The following is a 26,553-nucleotide window of genomic DNA, read 5'->3' as shown; positions in this document are numbered from 1 at the left end:
GAATTGGTTGGTATTTCTCCCTTTAGGGGGAAGACCCATTATTCTAAGACACAAAGCTTTTCTCCGAGTGCTGGAATGAGCACCATAACTTACCCAGAAGCCTGACAGACTGCATATTTGAAAATAGTCCTTGCATACCATACTGAAGACCTCAATCTTACAGATCTTTGCAGAACGCAGCCTAGCTGAAGCATGATACCACTGACTACCTTGTATCTCTATGAATACTGTTAATACAAAAATATTCTACAGGGAGACCATTAAGGAGTATTTTATAGCATGATAATCAGATTGTAAAAGATACGGTGTTCAGATATGAAAGCACTGGTCAACTTACCACAACTGGCCAACATGACAGCACTTTGTTGGTTCTGTTCATTCCTTACCCAGAAGTCTCAGTCCTTAAACACTTTAACGTGCTGAGTAGAGGGATTAGAGACTCATTTTTAAAAGGAATACAGCATTTCTATGTTCCATTCAGAAGTCATACAGACAACAAAGAACCAATGTTTCCGAGTGGCTTCATTTTTTTTGTATTTCTTTTGAGTACTGGCTGTAAGTTTCTATGTTATTCAGGCACCTTTGAAAGTTTTTACCTTCAGAAGAACATCCAAATAAATGCACCAGTACAATTATTTAAATAAACAGATGTCTAACATTTACCAGTGCCTACTTTTCTCACCTTCCTTTCCCATAAACACGTTATAATTTCAAAGCTGCAAGTTATTTCAGAGCTTGCTCACTCACTTTGTGTTCCCTTCTAAAATAAATTCAATACAAAAGCTATAATTATTTCAACTATATGAGTAGCATAAGAGGTTACAAGTTAGGTTTCTGCTTCATAATCCTGACTGTACTGTATAACAACTTAATAATAACCAGCAGAAGAAAAACACTGCAGAACTGAACCTTCTATGAGCACAATCAATTTTGGAGTTTTATGTGTTTATGCCTCTAATAATACCTTGTACTGAATAATAAGCTTGAAGGGTATGAAATCTGGTGTGCTGAAGTAGCCAAAAAACTTTAAATTAATGAAGCTTTCTTTTTCACCCCAATCAGGAAATTTATATTGTAACACTATGAGACAGTAAACCAAGCTACAGTTAAACACAGCTTTACTCATCYGAACACTTCTGTCAAACACATTGTTACTTTTGTAAAATGCCTAGTAAGATACTTATTACTGTGGAGGTTGCTAATTTGGCTGTAACTTTGAAGTAACATAGGGAATTTTTACTCTTTTGTACACTTAGAGAACAAGAAAAGGAAACTAAAGTTCTTAAACACACTAGTTCCTGTTAAAAAGTCCAATATTTTATAAATTAAAAATCCAACACTTACATGTGCTACATTTGATGGTCTATTAATCTGCTGAATATCAGCACTATTAGTAATATTCCTTAATGTCCGTACTGCTGGACTCCATGTAGCCATCATTTCCTGTCGATCAGAACTTTGGGCACCTTGTACTGAAGCCATTAAATTGCCTCTGATATCTGGAGGCAAAATATTACCTGGCACTGGTGGGACATTGGCACATAAATTAATTAACCCAGAGTCTTTGCCTTGAGGCAACCTACGCTTTGCTGCAGCTGCCTGTGGGACTTCAGCTGGCGTCCAGTTCAAATTCCTTTCTTGCTTTTCTGGAGAGGAATCTGAAGAATCATCAAACATCAGTTCCCCTTTTGCCTTGTCAGCTGTAGTTGATTTTGGTGAAAAAGCTTGATCACCCAAAGGTGATCCTTCTCGAGAAGATGCTGGACTTGATAATTTTTCATCTGTACTAGCTTCATTTTGAGAATCTTGTTCTTCATTTTCAGCTTCTTCCTCTTCTTCCTCCTCCTCTTCTTCCTCTTCATATATAATTAAGCGAGGATGATAAGAAGTCTCTTCTTTTTTAGTCTTATCAGCTATAGAATCTAGTACCCAGTCTGGTGTCACAATTTTAATGCTGTCCCGTTTACAAGCACATTCATATTTCTCCTGGAAAGAAAACAGAAGAAAATACTATATTTAAAGACAAACACCTCTAAAAACTCTTTTTGGRTGGACAGGCTAATCCCAATCAAGTGTGAACAGTATTTAGTAATTGTTAGTGACACGAAGACATATCAGCATAAAAGAGACCTTCATGCACTGTACACACTTTGCAGCTATTATGGTTTCTTGATGCATACAACTGTTCATTACCAATAACTCAGTAATTATTCCTGACAAAAAATTTAAACCAAAGCCTAAACATAGGGGATGTCAGGCATATGAGTCTATGTATTTTCAAATAACCAATCAGAAATGTAACTAACAGTTTCTTGAAATAGCTGCAATGAACTTCTGGATGGAATTTAAACAATTTTGTCAGTAATTAATTCTGTTGCTAGCTTAAAAGGCACCACAATAACCACACCAGTGATATTTTCAAATAAAGATTATACTTTTTGAAAGGGTTYCTAAGTAAACTTACCTAGAATAAAACTGTCAAACTGTTTCAGAGATTACTGTCTGAAAGATAATATTCATTGCTTCTCTTTCCACAGACAGTCATATATGTCAGTCAAGGAGGAGATCTCAGTATGTGCTTCAAATGTAGTTAAAGTAAAAATTTGGGGTTATGTATAAAGTACATCTGATTTCAGGACTATGTCTTCAAAATGAAAGGCTGTCATATTTTAAAGTGTAAGTTCAAATATTTGTAAAAATAGAACCATTTGTCCTATAAGCACTCTACATTTGGGGGGGGAGGGTTGGACTAGATGATTGCCAGAGGTCCCTTCTAAGCTCAACCATTCCATGACTCAAAAATGATCTAAATAATTTTAAATAAACAACCCAAGCAAATATCAGAGTTCCCTCTTGTTGAATCTTAAGACAGAACAAAACACAATTTCAAATATTTTGTACCTCGAAGACAAAACATAAGTTTTAGGGTTGGAAAAAAAAAAGTATGAAGACTGCGAGAATGCTTTCCCTTGCTAAACCAAAACACTGTAGTTAGTAGAAACACCTCCTTGCTATTCCTTTCCAGCCCTTATTCTTTAACATTTTTATTCTTGTGAACTTTTTTGTATTTATTGCTGCTGCAGCTTACAGCTAGTGAACTAAAGAGAGTGATCAGTACACCAGMAAAGATTTGGAAAAGGAGATGAAGCAAGGAAAAGCTTTCCAGGTTTTCTAGTGTATGTTCTATGAGCCTTTGTAAACTAATATATTTAAAAACCACATAGTTTGTGTGTCTGGTCTTGCTGGAATACAAACTAGAGAAATATAGTTTATATTCATGTCATTCTCTTTAACTCAGTGGAGAGATATTAATTCACTAGCCTGATCAGACTGCATTGTTGACGTTTGAGAGTCATCACCATTTCTGTTTTTCTGATACTTCAGTATCAGAAAAAGAAAAGGGAATTATGTCTGGAACGTTTGTGGATTAAAAAAACAGTTAGTAAGGAGAAGGTTTTGATACTTGAATTATAAGTTTGTAACGGAGGAACGTCAAAAWTTTATCATAGCGGTGAAAGGAATCATCATTTTAAAGGAACAATTGTGTGTTTTCAAACAGCTTAGACTGTTAAAACACAATGCCTCAACACTATAATTTTCTTTTGTTAAAAAAGGGCTAACAGACTTGGCACTTAGCTTTTCAGACTTTGACATTAGTACTCATAAGTCCCTTGAAAAATTTACCCAGATTCATGTAGGTTTAAATTCCTCTAAATCTTTTGTCTTGCTTGCATATTTAAATGAGAAACCCTTTGGAAACAGAGCTGCCTATTTCTCTATACAGTTACATTTGCACTATTCTTGCTTAGTGCTCTGAGTAGCTTGTAACTCTAGATGCAAACAAAACTGAAAAACTTTAAAATTACTTTTCATATTAGATTAAAGTGGAATAATCTTGAGGCCAACCTGGTAAATGTCTTTAATAACTGAATAGAGAAGTGCATTCAGAAGCTGTATCAAACATTACTCTTGACAATTAAATCAGATTGCTGGCTTCCATTTCAAATGATGCCTCTGTCACCGTGTTGTTTTTATCAGGAACAATGAGACTTACTGGAGCATAAAGACAGCTTAAAAGGGCAAAAGATTTTTTCATATGAGAAATAAAAGCAACGAATRAGATGTCATACCTTATTAGCTCTTCAATATTTTGATTCATCAAAAAAGGGAAGTGGGATGAACACTTAACAAAAATAAAACCATGCTGTAAAACCCGACCTTCGACAGGCTGACTGCATGCTCCAGCAGTAGAAATCATGACCTCACCAGCGTAAGGAATGCTGGGGCATCTCTTGGAATAGAAGTCAGCAACCTGTTGTTTGGGGGACTTGAAACCAAATGCAAGTTTAAAAATCTACTACATGCTCCTGCATGATCCCTGAAGTGACCTACATGGGACATTTAACACACACTCCTACTCTGTTCATCACTTTATGACTGCTTAAACCCGCAWGTAATTTTGTTCAATGAACTTTAGTATTTTAAGGGTAGAGTTTCTGTTAAATTTGAGACAACTCAATAGTAAGATCAGTAAGCATTAGTGTTATCTTCTATGTAAAAGCAAACTGGTGTTTTTAAGACCACAGCAAACAAACAAACACCGGTCAATCTGTGTGATAAAGTCCTTAGACACATCCACAACAAAGGTTTAAATTGCACCACAACTTCCTACCATTGAGTTAAGACAGACATCCTATTGCTCATGGCCAATAAAACTGTTTCAGATCAGCAGAATTGCTGCACTCATAAGGAAATTGCTGTATTCAGACTTAATGCTGCTATTAGTTGTTTCACTTCAGTTCCCAAGGGTTCTAAATTGTTTATACAAACAATACAACAGCACTTCTAAAACAACAGATGAGCTTTCATGGGGAAAAAGACTACTTCTAGAGAAAGTTCAAACARAATTAGACTAAATTCAAACTAATCACACCAAAGTAAAAACACAGATCCACTAGACGGAGAGAATCTATTTTTTCACTCAAGAGCTTTCAAAAAAACACTCCTCAAACTATTAGTAGCATAGTTCCAACTTTGAGTTAGTATGTAAGACACAGAAAAGTCTTCTAATCAGAAGTAACTGGATGAAATTAAGGGAAAATTTGTTAGACTGAATCACAAAAGACACTTAATTTCTTCACTGTGCGAGTGACAGAGCACTGGACCAGAGAGTGCCCAGAGAGGTTGTGGAGTCTCCTTCTCTGGAGATCTTCAAGGCCYGYCTGGATGCAACCCTGTCTAACATGCTGTAGGTGACCCTGCTGAGCAGGGAGGTTGGACTAGATAATCTCCAGAGGTCCCTTCCAACCCTACTGATTCTATGATTCTATTAGGCTGTGAAACAATATCCCAGGAGAATCAGTGGCAATGTACTTTGACTACACTGAAGAGTAAGTTGTTAGTAAGCATGAAATATATCATGATTATCCCTAGACCCAAAATTGTCCCCATACCTTTCCTGGTACTTCAACAAAAGGAACTGGACTCAGTGGAAGCCTTAATTTAAGGACTCTCACACATATATATTTATATATATAATTATATATATCTATATATATATATGTATGTATGTATATATATATATAATTTTTTTATATATATATATATATATACAAACACACACACACACATATATATATACACACACATATACATATATATATATATATATACATGTATATATAAGGAATGAAGACTATTAGGAGACCAAGAGAAGAATTTTCAGACTTGAAGAGCTGCCTGGCTACAGTCAAGAAAAGCAGAGTTCCAGACCTACCCTTTGAAGCACAGCTAAGCCCCTCTCTGATGAAGATTCTCAGAGCCTGAATTGGCAGACAATGATGATACTAAATCTAAGTTGGGTCCCGTTAGCTCTGATTACAGCCACCAAGCACTTATTTGCTCAGTATTGCTTAATGCAAATGAAGGCAAGGCTTACATGCGTCATCCCAGGTGCCTACTAGCTCCATTTTCACATGCAGAGTTCGGAAAATCTGTTTCTSTAATTTTTACTTCTAAATTCCATTTTCTGATCTTGAGGCAAAAGACAGACAGACAATTGCCCAGTACACATCCTGATAGGACAGCGAAAATGTTTTAGGCTGCATAATATAGCTAAATGAATGCCACGCCTCTTCACATCCAATACTACTAAGCAGAAGTGACACATCCATCCTTTAGCTACTGCTTTCATCGCTCGTCCATATTCCTCAACCACTTTACTGAACGAAGACAAGTAACACTAGAGTCAGCATCACAGCAAAGTAGAGGTTATTGCCACCTTACTCATAYGGGAAGTAGAGGCCTTGTACAGCACATGGCCCTCTACCATCCAAGACCTTTCAAAAATAGAAACTACTCTGTCCATGACTGAGGACCATGGCTTTCTTGACTATCTGCAGGCTGCCAGAGTGAATCCCAACTATATGAAGAGGCACAAACTGACAAGAGATGGTTGTACTACAAGTATAGGAAAGCCAGCTGTGGCACTGCATCTTCCAGATGAAGTCCACTTTCCTGGAAAGTGGCAAGGGAGTTGCTCAAACTGCAAACACATTTCCTCTGACCAAAAACATTTACTTATCAGACTGGAAGAGTCTTGACTTACTGAGTTCTATGCAGTATTTCAGGAGACTCACAYGGAAATTGATGCCTATTCTCCTCTAACAGTAATGTCAACACACAGTACTAGCTAGTGCTCTAGGTTGAGACAGTCTCAAGGAAACAAAAGCACAAACAAAACAAAGAAGAAGAAAAAAAGATGGCTCCTCAAATTCTCCCAAGATAAAACAATGTCTAAAAAAATCAAAAACCCACCCCAAACCCAAATTGAATTTGGCATGAGTTCTGACTAGTCTTTTTATTTTTTGCTCATCTAAATTTGTAAGTTGACTCAAGTGTGACTTTAAAGAACAGATATCAAATTATTTAGATCAGTAGCATGCTTAAAAGATCTTCACTTCCTAGTAAGCAAGTGCGTATGACATCCATTTGTGTGTGTGCATGAGTGTGCATGCACACATACAATATAGGTATGTATATACACACCTACAGTGTATGCATATACAAACACATACGCAGGGAGTATTTTATGTCATTAACTCCTCATTAGTTTACAGACACTGAGGGCACAGGTATCTATGAAAAGAATCTGCAAGACAGTGTTTCTTCAAAGGTAATTCCTGAATCATTCCCAAAATATCTGAATTTAAGAGTTGACTGGGAGAATTTTTGCCAGACTGCCTAGAAGCTAGTTAATTCACAATTTCACACTATAAAGCTTCACATGCTAAAAAATAATAATAATAAAACTGTGAAATATTCTGCAAGATCTATCATTAATTAGTCCATTTACTCCACATGGCAYTGTGAATCAAAACACTATCGACATACTTCCTTTACTATCAATYTCTGTAGACTTCAATTCCCCTTAAAAGTCCTTTTTTCCCCCTTATCAATTCAATTTAAAACATATTTCTCCACAAAACCACCAGTTTCCCTTACCAAAAAACCCCAAAACTCAAACCAACAAGTAAAATAAATACATACAGACCTTCCATGAAAAAGTCAGAATACCAAAAAGAGATGGCAGATTTGAGGACAAGTTTCTATCTTTTTTCCCCAAAGCTACTTTTGCTGTTACATCTACACTATATATAAGCAGACTAGATGGAATCCAGTCACACAAAGTGGTCTCTCCCTGGACAAATGACAATGCTTTACCATTGGTTTCAATAGATTTAAATAACAACCTCCACATCTACAAAATGACAGACTCAAAAGACACAGCTCAGGAAGACGAAATCTTCACTTGCGAAAAAATACTACTATCTGAATAAAAATAAATAAAAAAAAACAAACAGGAAATTTGAATCTGAAGAAGCTGTCAGAACTCCAGAAGCTAGCAACTAAGATGCAGCTGATTTTATTTACATCATGACCATTTTACCATGCCTTGAGAGTATATGGACATTAAGGTGGGCCTAAGTACAATTTACACTTGTTTTTATTCCAATAAAATTTTTTTTTWAAAAAAAGCATGAGTAAGGAGTTAGGGTAACTCAGAATTTCAGAATTCAGTAGCAATAAATATTTAAAAGCTGATCATTTGAAAGAATGAATTTTAGGAAATTTAGGAATATAAATCAGAAACTGGTCAAATACTGTATATCCCATAAACATACTCAGAAGTTGTAAACTGCAAGACTGCCCTTAATTTGAAACAATTACATTTCTGTCCAAATATTATACACTCTCATTTCAGTGAGAGGTTATGATGATGGTAAAGTAGAATATTTTCTCTCTCCTTCCTCTCTTATCATTTTATTATTTGACAATATGCAAAACTAGTAAAACTTCCCTGTTTCCTTTTCTAACTAAGCAGAACCACACATGAGATCAGAGTTACTGTTCGGTCAAAACATTCTCTTTTATGGAAATCCCTCAAAAATATCTAAACAGTGAAAAAAAACTTTTAATGAAAGATTTAAAACTAATTTCAGGATCTAATATTTAAAAGTGATTGAACTGGGATTTTCTTTGTATGTCAGACAATATAAATTAACAACCAGCACATTTCAGAGGAAATTAATTTCATTTAATGATTCTCCAGAGTTACTTCCTACAATGAAACTGTCATTCATATGCAAAAAGGTGATTACAGATGRAACCAAGTTTATTTGCAGATATGAGTTTTCATTCTCTCTTTGGGGTGAGAACTATTAAGAATCTTGTTTTATGATCTCATGTCTAGTCCAAACAATCATTTAAGACTTTACCAGTGTCATAATTGTTCTCATTACAAAWTTCTGCAGATTCCCTTGTAGTAGTATGACAAAGCAGAAGGACTATTTTAAGTAATTGTTCTATAAATTTATCCCCATTCAATGATTATGTAAAATAAGCAGGACATTTATTTAAGGCTACAGATATGAAATGCTAATTTTTTTTCCATTCTATAAATATGTGAAAAGCTCAAGACAACAGCCTAAAAAGCTTATGATTTAAGGTAATTCTTCCTCAAACATATACCATGCATTTTGTCCAAGTATTACATTTTTGGGGGATTGAGGAGACAACTAAGATGGTTTTGATACACCCTCTTGTTTTTTCCAAAGAAAGATCACCTTACATAGGCTTGAATTCTTGTATGTTCCCTAAGTATTCATTATTCTGGTCATCTTTAAAGATAAAACATTAGCCTAGATAATCTTTTTATTTTAATTCTTATTTTAACTGAGAGAAGCTGTATCATCTATTGTCTATGCACTTACCAAATGTACTTCCTATTAGACAGATACGTAAAAATCTTAACACTGTGCAAAGTCTAAAATAAAATTCTATTAAAGACTTAACATTAGTCTTTTAATATGGTATTACCCACTAGCTAGTAAATATGATTTAAGTCTGACTTCATTAAAATTTTTAAAACTTTACACAGACTACACGATCATTTTAAGACTTCTAAAATCCACCTGAATATGCATGCTCCAGCTATCATTGCCCATCCACATACTAAAACAAACACACACACACACACACACACACACAGTTATAATGCAATAGAGAAGAAAAAAAAAGTATTTCACATGACCCTGCCCTATACACAACTTTCTCTTTTCCTAGTGCCAGACCATGTTTTATTCTAAAGCAAAGTTTCCCACRTATTGCATATAGAAGTTTACTGTCATCCCACGAGTCAAATGTTTTTCCTCTATTTTAACATTATACAGTCTACATTAACTTAGAAATATTTACAGAGTCATTAGTGGGACAATAATAAATTGTATTTGCATGAAGTAACATTAGAAACTTGACAAAGTTTTACAGATTTATAAAAGGAAATAACATAGGACCTTATCTTATAGTTACTTACATACAATCAGCTAACCATCTGTTTAATAAMGTGATTCCTCCTACTGATTTGAATTAAAAAAGGCAATGCGAATATGCTCATGTTATTAAAAGACAAAGAATAAAACACAGAAAACAGCAAAAACCTTTCTCCATCCACTATGCTAACTAGAAGCATGTAAGCATGTGTTAAGTGAGTTTGGATTTGCTTAAAGTCTTTCAGTCTTTTAAACAAACACACTAAATCAATTACAAAAGTATTTCTTCTGTTGGAAGATGATTACCTGAATGGTTCAGGAACCATATACTGGAACTATCACAACCAGAGTTTTAGTAGCATTGTAGTACAGGTGACTATTCCGATGGCTTTAGTGCTGCCTCTAGCAAGTTATCTGATTTTTCCAATTCAGTTTCATTATTTGCATGAAGACAGTAACATTTGACTTCCTACATGGGAGTTACGGGAGTCCCTACATGGTACTATTTTGACAATCAGAAGTGGTACAGGAATGCTGTGTACTGTGTATCCTCCCCTCTCTATTCAAGAGGAAAGAGTTGATGGATTATTTTGAGATTTATCTTTAAAAAAAGAAAACAAAACACATTCTTACTTCCACTTCTACTCTCCTTATTCCTTTCTCCTTCAAAATATCTATGGGCATTTTATTATTTTTCAATTCTGTGTCCTTCATTTTTCTTCACTGATTCTATCCACATATTTACAAACCACAGTTTCTAACGCTCATCATATATCACTAATTAGGGTAAGAAAAAGAGAACAAAGAATCAAATACTTTGTTCAACCAGAGATATAAATATAGATATGAAACTGAGTGCCTTTTGAGTTAATCAGGCTCAAGGCCATGCAGAAAATAAATATGACTTGATTAACTGCAATGCATAATTTTGTTGATTCTGACTGCTAAGACCAACAAACAATTCAGAAAATCTTAACTTTAGGGAGGTGGAAAATTTTTCCATTATTCAAAAGCATATGAGAGCTACACCAGGAAGAATTGTACATGTAATAAACTCTTACCCCCTTTGGCTCAGGCACAATCAAATGAGTACACTTATTATTGAGGCTCAGCTGGCAATTCCCTCCATAAAAAGTAATCAAAGCCCACAGCGTACTTCGGTCTTCAGATGAAACCTACGGGGAAGTTAAATAAGCCTTTTAGTTCTATGCAACCAGCTGCCTTTTGCTCAAAGATTTCTASTACGATTCATAACATATCATTTACAAGTCTGGCTAATGTACTACCTATTACTGTTAAATACAAAATTAGCATGAAAGTTAAGGAGAAAAAAAAAGGAGAAAAAACGGTGACAGAAAGAGATGCAACAGGAAATGGCATTAAAGAAACATTCTTAACCTACACAGAAAGAAAGAAAACACTCTTCACATCTGTTAACTAAACACTAATGTATTACCTTACCCAAGAGAAGCAATTTAGAGATCAAGTAAATGAGTTAGTTATTGATCTTAGACAACTTGTTTAAATTCATGAAACAGAATTTTAACAAGTAGACCACATTAATAGCCTATGTAAACACAACAAATGTTTGTTATTTCTAACAATATATGTTCCTCCTCTGCTAAGGACACCATGCATACTTAGGCTATTAATGTTCAAAGTTAGTGATGGTATTGCAGGAAAAAAAATGAGAAAACAAATCTAAAGCACATATACCCCATTAATACCTAGACCCTGATCCTGGCTGTACACACACACACACACACACACACTGCAACTAGTTCTCAACAGGCTACTACTTACAGATCTATACAGCTGGGCAAGCCACTGAAGGACTACAATTATACTTAATTCACTCACTGGCACCCTGGTTAGGATTTCAGTTCGTATTTAGGTATAAAATATTTACCAAATATTCCATGTTAATGCATTGATAAAAGAATAGTAACAAAGGTTTCCTACAGCAGTGTGCTCTTCATTTTAGAATCGCCATACTGTTGAATGCAAGATAAATTACTGAATCACTGTTTGAAATGCTACGTCCTCAGTTGTAGTCAAACACTACACCTATGATGTGTAGTGTGATGGTAACACACCTATCATACACAAAAAAGCAAGCACAGTGCAACAGAATCACTGAAACCTCTTTGTTTTCTCTAAGGATTACACATGTATTTACACTGGAGTATACTGAAATATGGTAAACTTCTTACCTGAGAGAGACAAGCAGTGACTCCAAAAAAGATCTGACAGGATTCTGGAGAAAAGCCATTTACCCTGGAAAAATCAAGTGTCAAGGATACAAAATATTTTAAATGCAAGTTTCCTGAGGGAGACTAGAAAGAAATTTAATAGTATGCATTGTACTTCTGAGATATCATCAAGTATTCAACCTTTTAAAAACATGTGCTTTATTTCCAATTCAAGTTGTATGTTTCAGGGGAAAAAAAAAAGTTGATATACAAACTGGATCAGGATGTCTCTAACATTATGACTGATTTTGGTAACATTATACATTTCTCACTTCCAAAACATCTCCCTCAGCCCATCCCAGGTCACTGAACACAGGAATTTAAGCTTATAGGAAGTCAAGTCATTACCAAGAGCTCTTCTTCCATGCTTAGAAAATATAAGAGAAACTGAAGAAAGAAATTTTTGCTACAGTCAGCAACGGACAAAATAGAATGAATATGGTGCAAAAAAAAAAATCTGTAAAAAAAAAGGCTGAAAGTATCTTTTTTCTCCTAAAAGAAAAGCTAGTAACAGATGACCGTGAGAAAGTCAGAGTACCTTCTTTGCAGGCTCATTAAAAAAAAATGCTGTAATCTGCTAAATGATCTCATTTAAAATCAACAAGAAAACAAGTTAGAGAGTAATAAACAGTTTCCAGAATAACTAAGTTTGGCAACCAAATGGTAGAGTTTCGCGTTGAAGCTATCTTTTGAAACCTCACCTGCCCTTCACAATTTCTCAAAGACTGGAAGAGTAGAAAAACATTCCCTCTTCCTAGTATGTGAAAGAGTAAACTAGGGAATTTCCATCACTCACCTTAACTGATACTTCTGGAAAAATACATGAAGGCATATTTACGTTAAACCAGTCAGAATAAAATCAGTAGATGAGTAAAGCCAATCTGAATTCATCAAGAATAACTATGTCCAGTGAATCGTTTTTCCTTTTGTGCTCAAAGAGTATATACTGTAGATGGAACTAGTGAAGTTCTTACATTTCTATTGTATTACAGCTTTAGATACTTCATCTTAGAAGYATGAAAGTAAAATGCATTATAAATTAAACAAGTATACAGAGCATGTTGAAAAGTTGCATCAAAAAGGGTAAATAGTACACATCATCAACAGCATGTCAAAAAAGGATGTTTGGAGTGGAATTCAACAGTTTTCTTTATTTAAAATAAAATTTGTTATTTTTGTTAGCGAGCCAAACAAAGACGCAGCATGCTTACTAATTCCATAAAAGAGATCGAACAATGAACATACCTAGGCTTATATACCACAAACTCAGCCAAACCTGAAATATTAGGGACACTATCTGAAAACAGTAGTAGACAAGTCAGTATAAGCAAGCATCAAATCTTTTGCAGTTAATTTATTCCTACCAAGGTATAAAACAGGATAGGAAGTTGGCTAGCCAACAGATATAAAGGGAGAAAAAAAAAAGCTAGAAGCTATTATGAATCACAAACTGAAAAAAACTTCACACTAGGATGTAAAAACAGAAACATAGCCTGAAACAACTCACATGAACTTTTCCGTATTTTCAACACTCAAAAAGACCTCTGATAGCAAAGTATATTTGTTTGCAGATGAATGAAAGACTTGCATAAACTAAAGAGTATCTGAAGAGCAATGAGGGGTGTTTTTTTTTCCCCCAGACCTAGTAAATATGACTTATGAGATGAAACTGAAAGAATAAGAATTGATGGGTTTAACAAGTTAAGAGGAGACAAGTCTTCAAATCCACTTCAAATGAAAAGAGAAATAATTTGTTCTTCCTGTTGGAGTAGCTCAGATGAATCAAAACAGAGTTAAACTATAGCATGGAAATGAGGTTAAATTCTAGCAATACAATAGGGAGGCACTGTAAGAAGGTGCCTTGGGAGACTATGATATTTCTGACACTCCCTGATCTCCTTTCACATGATTCTGTGCTTAAAATAATGTAAGACTTGTTGGAAAAAAAAATCACTATAAAAATAGGTATGCACTCTATTACAGTGCAAGCACATATTGCGATTTTTGTTACTAAACAGAATTATTTTCCCTGTGTTATTATGAAGTTGACAGTTGCATCAATGATACTTAAATTTTGAGATCTGGAAGAGGACAACACACAGCAAGCAGTAAGTTGACAACAAAATCCAGAACATATCAAAACTTGGTGACTAGATTACTGCCATTATCCACAATATTCCAAGAAGTCCAAATCCTATGAACCACCCTAAATTTCATCGTGTTGCTCAGTATCACATCAAAGGCAGAGGTTCAGTACTGGATGGTTTAAAAGTGTATAGTAGTCTATGCCTTAGCATCTGTTGCTAGCTCACAGGGTAGCAAGAGYTCAGTATATCACTTTTAAGAGGTTCATCAGCTTCATTGCAGCTGCACTCTAAACAACAGGAGTGAAATAGACCCTCTTAAAAGAGTTACRAGCGGCACAACAATAATGTTTCAGAGAGGTCTGGAAAACAAAAAGGAGAGACTATAACAAAGCTTTTTTTCTTTTCCCTTTTTTTTTTTTTTAATTTTGCTTTCCCCAGCCACAAAAATGGAAAAGTACTCTGACCTTTCATCTGCACAACAGCAAGAAAAATAAACCCTTCTCCCTCTTGCTTTTTGCTGCTATTAAGAAAATTTACAAAGAAATCACTAGTTCTCTTCATGGTATTTCAATCAAAGTTTTAAAACAGGAAACTGTATTTCCTTTTCCTTCAGGAAGGTTGTTCTCAGATCCATTTTTCTGTTACTTCCCCTTCACTATAAGTTAGTCAAGTTTTGCTTAATATCAGTTACTGGAGAACAGGAGAATGTTCTGCTTTCTAAGCTCCCACTGGTGAAAATAACTTTCACAATGGAAAGTTAAAATTTATCTCTAAGGAACAAGCAAAATTATTATGCTTTTATCATGTGTTAAACCTTGTTAAACCTTATCAAATCTCACCTTTTTGTTGATAATCAAAYGCCCATCAAATATGTCTCGAAACTGAAACCTGACTATAAAATTCTTAAGGCTCTTTGGGCTGGATCTGTGTATTTAGCTAATAAAAGATTTGTTTTGTCAGTAAATTCAATGACAATTCTGAATACTAAATCTCCAAATTAAAGACAAACACAAGACTAGAACAATGTATCTCAAACCTCTGCCTGAAAAAAAGCCCTCAAAACCCAAATTGGAGAGGGAAGTTATTCCTATTAATTGTTCCTATTATTTTCATTACGATAGTACCCAAAGTCCTAATGAAAGGTAAGATGCCACTGCATCAGAAGCCCCAGAAAGACTGAAAAAGAACAAAGTCAAGACTTAATACATTTCAGTGACTGTGTAAGGGTCAGAATTAAATCAAAAAACACTAGGTTCTATGAACACAACAGGCTAAAAAAAGTCAAAAGTCCAAGGACACATTTACTGCTGCTAAGTGTACAAAACTTCCTCCTTCCACACAACTCAAGAACATTATACTACTGAGACTTGTTCTTTTCATTTGGACGTTCTTTATATACGCATAACAAAGTCTTCCTCAGTGACAGTTATTCTGGGCTACATTCACATATTTACTGTGGCAATTAAATTATGGACAGCATTACTCAGAAGTTTTATCTGTGGATTTCTCTTCAAGGTATGTAAGGTCAGCGCTTAAAGTATCCTTTTAAAACTACCTGTTTTTAGATGGAAAATCAGTTTTCTAATAGTGTAACTTCTTACAGGAAAGTGGAACACTAAAATCCAATGACAGATTATTTAAGCTTGAAGCCATAGCCTATTCCAGAAGTGTTCCTATTCTATTCCTCCTTTAACCAGTCCTAAGGAACAAGGGAAGGATATACAAAAGCGTGACATATACAACTTTATGTTCCCGTTTTGATGTTGAAAGTTGATAAACACAGATGCAAAACATAAAAGACATCAGCCTAGACCACATCACAATAATTATTTTGAATATAGGAATAGCCTTTTTTTTTTTTTTTTTTTTATCTTTTAATGTTCAATGCTTCTTTCCCATTTATTCATTCATTCTTTCTTCTGTTCAGGTCAGAAGAACATCCCTGACTCAGGAAAGTTTTTCGTACCAACTGGTAAAATCCTGTCTGGCATATTAATTATCACGATCAGAATAGCTGCTAAGACCTCAATGTATAATTTTGTTTTAGCTGATAGATTCGATGCTTCTGCTTTCTACAGTTTACTCCTCGAGCTGAATTCTCTTGCGAAAGCAGAGAACATAGTGTATTCGCAAAACAGTCAACACATAGCAAGATGCAAAAGCCCCTTGAAATACTAGGTATAATACAGGAATTCTGAATCACTGAAAGACATTAAGACCTAAATTCCTAATAAGAACTGGATTTTTGCTTCTACCACCTTTTGTTGTCCAACATAGCCACCTTCTGCAATGAGATCCTGCACCTGACAGCTTACATACTTAGTCCTGGCACTGTTCATTAGAATCATGTGCTGGTTAGCTGTCCTGAAGTGTACTGCTCTGCTCCAGCTTTTCTATATACAGGATCTTTATCAGAAGAGTGATGAGAAAAATTTGCATGAATTTCTTTCTATAATAACAGCCATTATTATCACTCCTATAATCCAAAGAAAAATTGTTCGGGACATACAAAAAGATAAAACAGTAGTAACTGATGAGAAGAGGAAGGAGTATACCATCTATGTGCAAGAATCCAAACAGATTAAAAGAGAAAAAAAAACAGTCAAGAGAGAATAACAAAGGTTTAGCAAGGGCAAGGACAGGCTATTCCAACACTGGAATTTGGAATTTATTCCAACTAGTGCTATCTATTAATAAAATGTTATTTATAATACAGAGTGTGGATAGGAGTTGTGTGTTTGTCACTGGCTTAATTCTGCTAGGCCCTTCCATTTCAAACCCATATTTGCCTCTCTTCTGCATTGCCACAGTTTTTCCAGATCTTCACAGCTATTATCAACTTCCAGCTAACATGTTTCAGCCCATCGAGTAACACTTTTCTTAAAAGTGCCTAGACATATCCAAGATAGTCAAAGGAACACCATAAGCAAAGTAAGACAAAGAAGCTCCAGGCACACTGCAACCATGGCAGGCAAAACACATCCTGACATTTTAAAAAATTTGAGCTACATACACTTGCAACACTCTTTAATCACTCAATGCTGTTTATTTTAACATGTTTTGAATAAAATACATTCAGATTTGAACAGCTTAAAGGATACGGTAGAAGAGCTCCACAGCGAACAGACAAAATCACCCAGGAAGGCTGAAATAAAAGAAAAAAGCACAAGAAGTTAAAAAAAAAATTGGTCTGCATGCGTGAAATGCAAATTACTTTCCAAGTTTATATTAAAGCTAGCTCTAATATATGTCTCCCAGCTTAGAAGTTCAGAGTGTTTTACAGATAACACACTTTGACCTTTATGAAAAACTGTTCTGATTTATTGCAAGAGTTCTTAAGACTTCTCAAAGGTCACACAGTGATACGGAAACAAAACCCCTTTCCATTGTCCTTCCATTGTGCCCGGAACATCATTTATAGTATTTATTCATCCTTTACCCCTTTTTCAGTTCTCCCTACTCTAAAAAACATCCCCTGCCTTACATTCATGTCTAAGATATCAAGAACCATAAGCCTACACAGAGGCATAAAAATCAGTTTCTAAACACACAGTGAAGCTGGCTGCCAAGCACTGTGGTGACAACTCCTAACTCAAAGTATTCTGGGACAGAAGGAATTAAAGGAAGAAAGGTAGGTAGAAGAGAATGGAAGAGATGTAGGCTGCAGTCTTGAGATAGCATATGAGCAAGATGGGGGAAAAAGTGGCATGACATTCAATAGGAAATGATTTTTCCTCTAAAAAAAAAAAAACAAAAAAATTTTGCAGCAACTATGTTTATGATATCACAATTCTTGCTATTCTCTCTCACACAGAAAAAAAGATATACAAAAATCAGAGATATATGTTTGGTAATTCCTCGTTTCCTGCAATAAATTGGGAAAATTTTCCTCGCTAAAGTTTTTCCTTTCCTTATTTCTATTCCTTTTCTCTGTATATTAAGCTACTTTTGCCTCTGACTACAGTTCCTTTAATACTTAGCCTAATCTTCTTGATTCAAAATCATGCTGTGATGTTTTCTGGTCAAACTGAGTCACATTAAGGAGAGTCTTGTGCTTTTGTTTGAGAAATAAAAGAAGGTTTAATTAGCAGTACTTAGAAAGAAAATTAATTCATTTAAGTAAATCTCATTAGAAAGCAAAAAGTTATTGTTAGGACACTGATGTCCTTCTTTCACATGAGAATGGCAACAATCCTCTTTATAAGGTTAAAACTATACCAGAAAACATTCCAGAATAAAGAAAATGTTAAAGAGAAACAAAATTTTTAATTAAGCAGTGTATTCACTATATCCGTAAGGTCTCTAGCCAAGCACCTTCTATACTGTCACCACAATAATAGGGCACCAAAACTAAGTACAGTTATCTGCAACCACATAGAAAAAAAAAGTCAAAAATCAGGTGCTCCAAAGTAAATAATAGTGAAATAATGAAGATTTTTCTTCTAACCACTCTCATGATTTGCAGAGCTGTCATGTTCATATTTTCAAGCATGGAGCCTGAAAGCTTTCAGGGGAAAACTAATCCAATAGTCTAAGATAGTAACAAAATACCAGTAAATCAYAGAGAGTAAGCACAAGAAAATAAAGATTAAAAAAAGTCACAAGACTTGAAAAAATAAGAGAAGAAGTCTACTTTCTTTTTTTTGTTTAATTAACATAGTACACATACGCAGAATCACTCCATCTTCCTGCACCTTGCRAAGCACACGTGTTAAAAATCTCTGAGCAGCCTACTATTTCTGTTGAAACTGAGGTTTTCCATTGCCAGAAGCTCTAAGAACTTTCCTGGCAGAAACGGTTGTGGCATGATCCCACAGATGATGAAGGAAGAAACTGAAAAAAAGCTAATATGCCAGGRGCAATAGGAGAAAGAAGAGAACATGATTGTGCTAGAAGTCTATCACTCAGCACAAAAGTTTGTCAAGATAACATAAATGATTTCCAAAGATAACTGTCACCTGGGCATTAACAAAACATGAACATTTTCTATTACAAGCTATGTCAGTAGACAACATTCACCTTTACCACAGGGAGATCAAAGACTTCACGAGATTCTCCAACCTCTGGATTGTCACCATCTTCTGAAATAATATGTGAAGCCAGTGCATTGTAAGAAACTTCCTTTGCTTTCCCAGCTTTCAGAAGCTGAATTACCTAAAACCAACAGAAGAGTGAGGAAAGTCAACACTAATGCAAGAATATAYTAATACATTAGAAGACTGCACACAATCTTTTGGTTTTCTTACTGAAGGGTGGTTGGCAGTATTAAACATTACTGAAATTATCAGATATATACCACTTAAAACCTTATTTTCAAAGGTTTTATGACTGTGCCATATTTTATTCATTCAAGATGAAGTTTCACTATCCAAAATAATTCAAGCCGGGGCAGAAATCTGGGAAGAGTTAATTTTTCAAAAACATTTTCTTTAAAAAATTCATTTTTCCCCCTCAAAAAGACTAAGAAAACCCTTCCCCTTGGCATTTGTTTTTGCAGTTGTTAGCTTTTGAGGCCTTTGAATACTGTTTAAAAGAAGAGCTTGAAGTTTAAAAAACACATCAGGACTGTATAATGCAGTCTTCATAAGAGCTCTACCAAATTAGGTCAATTCCTTACTTTAACAGAAAGAAAAAAAAACATGTAATCTTGCTATATGTTCACATTTAACCATTAAATAAGAATTCCATCTTCAAAATACACATYTGGTTCCAATACTTCTAGATCCAATCAATACACACCAACCCACAGAACATATGAATAGGTTTGAAGAGGCCCAACTGCTTTCAAAACAACAGGGCTAGGCAAAAGAACTAAGCAGAGGTGCTCTCTCCCTTTGTTTCCAAATGCAGCACAGTGGCATAACATAGAAAAACCAACATGCTGATGTGAATCTTGAGTGGACAAAAGTAAAAAAAAAAGTAAAATAAACAGTAGGGGAAGGAATATACCTGAACAAGAAACTCAGGCGTACCAAGAGTAGGAAAAAAAAAAATAAAGAAATTGAATATGTTGCTATGGAAGCCATAATACTGAATCGGTAGCCAAAAAGCAAAAAAAAAGAAAGCCTGATACTAGAAGGATCTGCAAGCAAAAGAAAAGAGAACTGTAATCATTTTCATGGGAGAAGAGACATCTGACAGAGACAATGCATTGGGAAATTAAATGAGGGAGAAGTAAGATTGGTTTAGAAAAAACAGAAAGAAAAATGGGTAGAAGGATGTGTTCTCCCTTAGGTACAACCTCAAAGAGMTAGAACAGAAGCTCTTCACTCTATTGCCCAGAAAACATAAACCCTAGCACCACTTGCAAAGCACTTTCTATTTGTGCAAGGCCAATCTGATTAAAAACTTAAGCATTCACTCAGCTCAATTACAGAGGTCTATGTGGTGAAATCAGCCCTCCCGACAGCCCCAGAATATGGGATTCATTTTCATGTGAATAAAAGTAACTAGGAACAGAGGAAAAAATATTTTAAAAGAATAAGATTTAGAATTCAAGTGCTGAAAACGCTAGTTAAGATTACTGTCTCCTTTTTATTACAGATGGCAAGATGAGCAGAGTTTAACTTCATAATGATTTTACAAAGCCAAACTGGTACSATGTTCAGTTGTCCAAAACCCTGTTAGGGACAGGTGTCTATCCTTCCAAACCTGTTAGGCACAGTCCCATCATAACAGGGCACTCTCTCCCCACAAATATAAACAGCAGAGAGCAAGGCACCACATTAGATCAAACAAAATATTAAGTAATTAGTCATTAAGCAATTACTAACTACATTGTACAATAAATAGGACAGAAAAGGCCCTGAAAAACATAGTCTTTCAAAACGTAATGTCAGGCTATTACTCAGCACCTATGCTGATCACAAAAATAAGGATGAGAAAATTTCCATTCAGTGAAAAGAAAATTTTGGCATTAAGACTTTGGCATTGGACTTCAGTTCTTGAATGTGCAACCTAATTAAAAAAAAAAAAAACTTTTTTTCTGTAGTGAATTAATATGTGCTATTACAATATTAGAAAAGAACTATGCTAAAATAACTGAGTGAGTTCATCACAAGCTTRCTCTCCACATTGCCACAGTCAGGAACAGAAGAGAATTTTTTCATTTTACACACTAATMTCCTATATCACAGGATACTTTCCTGTGTGAAATCCAGTTAACTGCAAGGTAACACAAAATGGTGTAATTTCAATGTAAAAAGTTAAATCAAAATATAGCACTTCTGAAAACTGTAGATACTTAAAAACACTCCCAACAAACAAGTTCTTTGCCCTCTATGAGTTAAAAGCTCCACTCAATAGTATATTCATGGAAAGACTAAAAAGAAGGAAAATTTAATGAAAAATGGGCATTCATATCCARTAAGTAGCAGGAGTAAAAAGTTACACCTAATAAATAAGGAATATGAAATTTCTGTATCAAATTAGCATTGTGTTAAAGAGTTTGCTTATACAAATAGTTATATTAGTAACAGTAGGATGTTTAAATATGATAATAATTTCATATAGTTACTTATAGTGGTATGAAAAAGTATTTTCCTAGTGTAGGTTACATCAGTGTCAAAATACTTCTTAGAACATTGGTTTAAGTACAGTAATTCAGCATCACAGACATCACMAAATCAGTAAGGTTGGAATGGGACCTCTGGAGATCATCTAGTCCAMCCTCCCAAAGATTTCCTGGTGCTGGTTCCACTGGGGCATAAACCCAGGGCATTCTGCATTTAAAGCAGATGTGATAACCATAGTTACGCTGAACTTAAACTATTGAAAAGTTACGCTGGCATAATTAAAGAACATCACCTATACTATTATCAACCATATACCTGTAACTAGAAGGGAAGAAAAAAGAAAAAAGTGGCAAGCCCTAATATGGTCATTGTAGAAATCCTGTAGTTTAGATGGTAGCTTAAATCCATGCATACTTCAATAGCACTTCATTTTGGTGGTTTATAAATTTCATYTTTGTTCTTTCTTACTAAAATCTGCAGCAGAAAAAACAAGATTTCAAAACTAAGAAGTGAAATAAGACAATAAGCCACAAATAATTAAAATAATAATAAAACAAGAGAAACCAAATCTGCWGCAAAAGGTCCTTGTTGCACATTATTTTACTCTCTCTGCCTATTTTACTCTATTTGTCTATTTTTAGTAGCATTATCTAATGACTGGAGTTTACATCTGTTAGGAAAGATGGAAAACACTTATTAAAGAAAAAAAAAAAAAAAGATAACATCTAGCCACCACCTCCAGTGAGGTGTGATGAGGTGTGAACAGGCAAGTGCACATCCCAGTGGAATGGATTCATATTTAAGAGTCAGAAGCCTCATTCTCCATCATTTGCCAAAGAACATCTAGGCACAATTCCAAACTTTTGTTTCCCTTCTAACTTATGCAGCAAATATTTTAATAGGTAGTAGGTATGTAGCTATTCACCTGAATAGATTATATTTTGCTCTTATTATTGGATTGGTTTCATTAGAATCCTCATTTGTGCCAGGGCTGTTTTAACATTTATTAAGCTATCCAGTCTTCAATGAAAACATCTGGAAATTTAAGCTGATCAGAGTATTTCCCCAAAGATGAAATAGAAAACTTCTTTTTGAAAGTAAGTTAGCATCCATTGTATATAAATAAGCAAATAATTTTGAAAATATTTGTAATTTTTATAATACTAATGGATAAGTATTTTACTATGAAAACTATTTTTTTAAATTTATTTGTAGAGTTTAACTTAGATTTTCTCCTTTCTGCCTGGRTTAAAAACACAACAGATAAAGAGCCTTCTTGTTCTTTTTTTTTCCTCCAGGGTACCACAGAGGGCACTTGTGAAAAGCAGGACAATGTTCCTKCATGGAACTTGCCCAAATTCAGTAAATCCCACTTCTTACTAGCTTTGATTCAGCTCCACTGCTACCAGAACCACAACCTGCACTCCCTGACGTTCCCGAGGGCTCACGAGCTCAGGCACCGATGCCAAGGAAGTCCTGATGTCCACATAACCCTTTGCCAAAGCAGCAAGCCATTTCACTATCACGARCACAGGACAGAACAGTGTTTAACCAGCAGGCTGTTTGCAAGAACACCTCAGAGCCACAAGACTTTTCAATTTGGGTATCTCACACAAAACAAAAGTGGCTAAACARCTTCCAGCACGACCTGAAGCAGTGGTAGCCACTTTTGTGTAGTAATATGCCAGAGCTTATGAACTCTGTCAGAGCCACTTTAGCTGTCTATCTACAACGTAGAAAAGCCATCCACAAATACTTGAGAACAGAGCGTACCTAATTTAGAACACATCAAAGCTTGACAACAATGAAGTTAACTGCTAAGCACGATAAATTTTATCATAAGAAAAACTAACAAAAGAGAATGACTGTTTACTCATTCTGTGGGAATACTGCTGATTGTCTTGCTATGTGAACACAAAACTAACTACATGCCTTTCAGGACACTATTCAAATGATGATACAGAAGACAGTCTTACCATTTTCTGCATCCATCTCCATACACATAGTAACACTGCTTCTATAGCTTCTTAAAAATACAAAGTATTGTTCAAGCTTTAATACATTTTCAAATACTTAATGTCTAAAACTGGGGGAGGCRGGGGTGCTCTTCAACTACATTTCAAATCTGTATTTCTTTTAACGTATACTCCTGTTACTGTGAATGCACAAAAATCATCTAAATAGGTCAGTATCTATGTCCTGAGTTTGCTTATATGCCCAAAAGTAAAGGCATGATAATACAAAATCTCATACTTAAYGAAGGAAAGACTACAGCAGCTACCAAACAAGCCAAGACTTAAATTTCAGTATCAAATACAGAATCTGTTGGTATGAAGTTGCTGTCCTAAAGCTAGATATGATACACTTCAAACACTTGTCTGATTGGACACGCCCAGCACACTTTGTTGGCACCTTCATCCAACATGTCTGGATGTTAGGACAGGCCAGCCCTGACAGGCTACTGGCCTGGGTGGTGGGGCTGGAAGGTCATTTGACAGCACCTTCCACCCCTTGCCTCCCCTGCTCCAGGGCAGCACRAGGCAGAGAAGATGTGGAGGTCCTCTCTTGACCACATCATCATCTCTGTTCATCCAGTGGGTCTGAAAGGTCCTGGGACACGCAGCGGCACCATGGGGGGCCTGGACTGTGCTCCTGGGGACACATGGAGAGGAGAGACCGAGCAGGCAGGGAGGTGCGTGCGGGCAGGGAAGTCAGTGAAGCCTTGTTAGTGGAGTCTGCGCCACCACCTCAGGGCCGGACCGCACGGGAGACACGGCCTGTCACTCTCCCYGTCCTGAAGCGGGCACGGGTGCGGGGCCTCGAGCGGCCCGGAGCCACCTGCCTGCGCCCCAGCTGCGGCCGCGGCGGGCGAGGGGAACGCCGAGGGCCCCGCACTCCACAGGCGGGCCCGGCCTGGAGCCGAGGAGCGGCAGGCAGAGCAGCGGCCCCGTCTCGAACAGGAAGTCCCTTCGCCCGCCCCTCCTCCGCTCAGGCTGCTACGGGGCCTGCGCGCCGCGGCCGCTGGCTCCCATGGCGGGTCGCGCCGCGCTGCCCGCGCGCACGGCCGTTACTGGCCGTTAGTGGCCGTTACCGCCCCCCCCACCCCCACTGCGGCCGCCGCGAGGGGCGGCGGGAGGGAGGGCGCGCGCGCTCGGCCCTCGCCCCTCCCGCAGGWGAGCGCGGCGCGCGCGCTCGAGTCCTCGCGGGGAAGTGCTGGTGGGGTGAGGGGGAGCTGGAAGAGCCCACGCTGCACCCCCGGGGGGGGGGGAACCAAGCTGGGGGGGGGGATGACCCTGTACCTTGGGGTCGATGTCTCCCACCACGAAGAACTTGACATCTTTGAACATCTCCTCGGGGACTTTCAGCTCCTCCTCGTCCGCCGACATGGTCCCGGCAGAGGCCGCCGCCCGCGCCGCCGCGCTCGGGCCCCCCTCTGCGCCCCCTCCCCGATATCCCCCTCGCTCACTGTGGAGAGCCGCCGGGGCCCGGGTCTCCCGCCCCCTCCCCCCGCCGAGCCGCCGAACCGCGCGAGGAAGGCGCGCGCTGCGGGACACACCATCCCCCGCCGGGACGCGGGGGAAGCGGAGGGGGGAGGGGAGAGCCGCCCGGACAAAGCAGCTCCCCCCGCCCGATCAGCCACCCCGGCTGCGGCACCACTACGCCTGCTCCTCTTCCATGGACACTATTTCCGCTCCTCCCTCGCTTTCCGAACCGAACCAGGATCCAGCATCCAGGTCGGCAGCTCCCCCCCCCCCGCACGGAACGCGATGGACTCGACCCGCACGACAGAGGCGGGCAGCGGGGATTCCCGGACCCGCCCATTAGCAAACAGGGGAGGGAGCGGAGGGGGGAAGGGGAGGTGGGAGCGCCCCGCCCCCGGCCCCGCCCCCCGCGCGGGCCCCGCCCCCGCCGCCCCCGGGGGCCGTTACGCGCCCTCCGAGCTGCGCCGCCCCCTCCCGACCCCTCGCGGCCCTCACAGCGCTCGGGCGGGAAGCGGCGGCGGCGGGCGGCGGCCGCAGACTCCTTCCGCGCTGGCGGCGCCTCCCGGCACCGGGCAGCGCAGAGCACCGGGCCTGCGCAAGGCCTCGGCGTGGCTCGGGGGGCCRCACTGAGGCTGGAGCGGGGAGCACTTGTGTAGCTCCCGTTTTMCTCGGGCTTTCATCTCCGTTCTTCAGGGGAGATCACGCAGCGGCTCATGACTAACACATTGCAAGCTGAGACAGCATACTGCACGCGCCGCACACAGATTATTACGTTCTATGTTTTATCCATTTTCAAGCCGTTTCTTCAATTTGTCAAGAACCAGAATTCAATCCTGCCCTAAAACGTCATTTCTCCTCCCAGCTGGGAGCCCTGTGCAAATAGGCGTACTATGTATTCCAGCACCCAACTCATTAATTAATGAAACTATTGACTACTACCAAAATCAGACATTTTGCCTTAAAAGTCTACTCAAAACTTCTGCTACCATGATACAGTAAACTATTGAAACCTGCATGGGGAATCGTCTTACCTAACTCCAGAAAACCGYTCAGAAAACTGAAGTAATCACCTTACATTCCCTTTACAGTCAAGAGAGAAAAATAAGCACCTTTAGGCCCTGAATTGCTGACATATTTTAAACCTCTGTGTATTGTCAGGTAAATCCAGCCCCATTCTCACTCTGCTTTCCGGAGTTTGGACCCCACATTCGTCCTACATAGACAATGTTTCCCTGCCATTCCTCAGAGCAATGTTATGGAGATGGCATCAAAGGCTGAAATAAAGCTATAGGACACGATTTTTTTGTCTCTTATATACACAGCCACTTACACTTCCTCAGGAGAAAACTGGATTTATTGAACCTTTCTTCTTGAAAAACACCTGGTGG

At 37.7% G+C, this 26,553-nt stretch overlaps 1 protein-coding gene across 1 annotated transcript in view; it reads right to left on the bottom strand.

Moving 5' to 3' along the window:
• The window catches only part of PAXIP1 (PAX interacting protein 1), a 43,216-nt gene extending 18,011 nt beyond the window's left edge, over positions 1-25,205 (bottom strand). Inside the window, exons 1-6 of the mRNA XM_085316429.1 lie at positions 24,983-25,205; positions 19,189-19,323; positions 17,271-17,314; positions 12,044-12,107; positions 10,892-11,005; positions 1,345-1,986 (exon numbers count right to left, since the gene is read on the bottom strand). Coding sequence (XP_085172555.1) covers positions 1,345-1,986; positions 10,892-11,005; positions 12,044-12,107; positions 17,271-17,314; positions 19,189-19,323; positions 24,983-25,069 — 1,086 coding nt within the window. The 5' untranslated portion in view covers positions 25,070-25,205. The remainder of the gene's footprint in view (positions 1-1,344; positions 1,987-10,891; positions 11,006-12,043; positions 12,108-17,270; positions 17,315-19,188; positions 19,324-24,982) is intronic.
• Between the last annotated feature and the right edge of the window lie 1,348 nt (positions 25,206-26,553).

The sequence above is a fragment of the Rhea americana genome, unplaced genomic scaffold (genome assembly GCF_003343005.1).
Source record: "Rhea americana isolate MKP2758 unplaced genomic scaffold, rheAme1 scaffold_47, whole genome shotgun sequence".
Taxonomy (NCBI): domain Eukaryota; kingdom Metazoa; phylum Chordata; class Aves; order Rheiformes; family Rheidae; genus Rhea; species Rhea americana.
The sequence above is the reverse complement of the archived record's forward strand: the minus strand, read 5'-3'. Positions and strand labels throughout refer to the sequence as shown.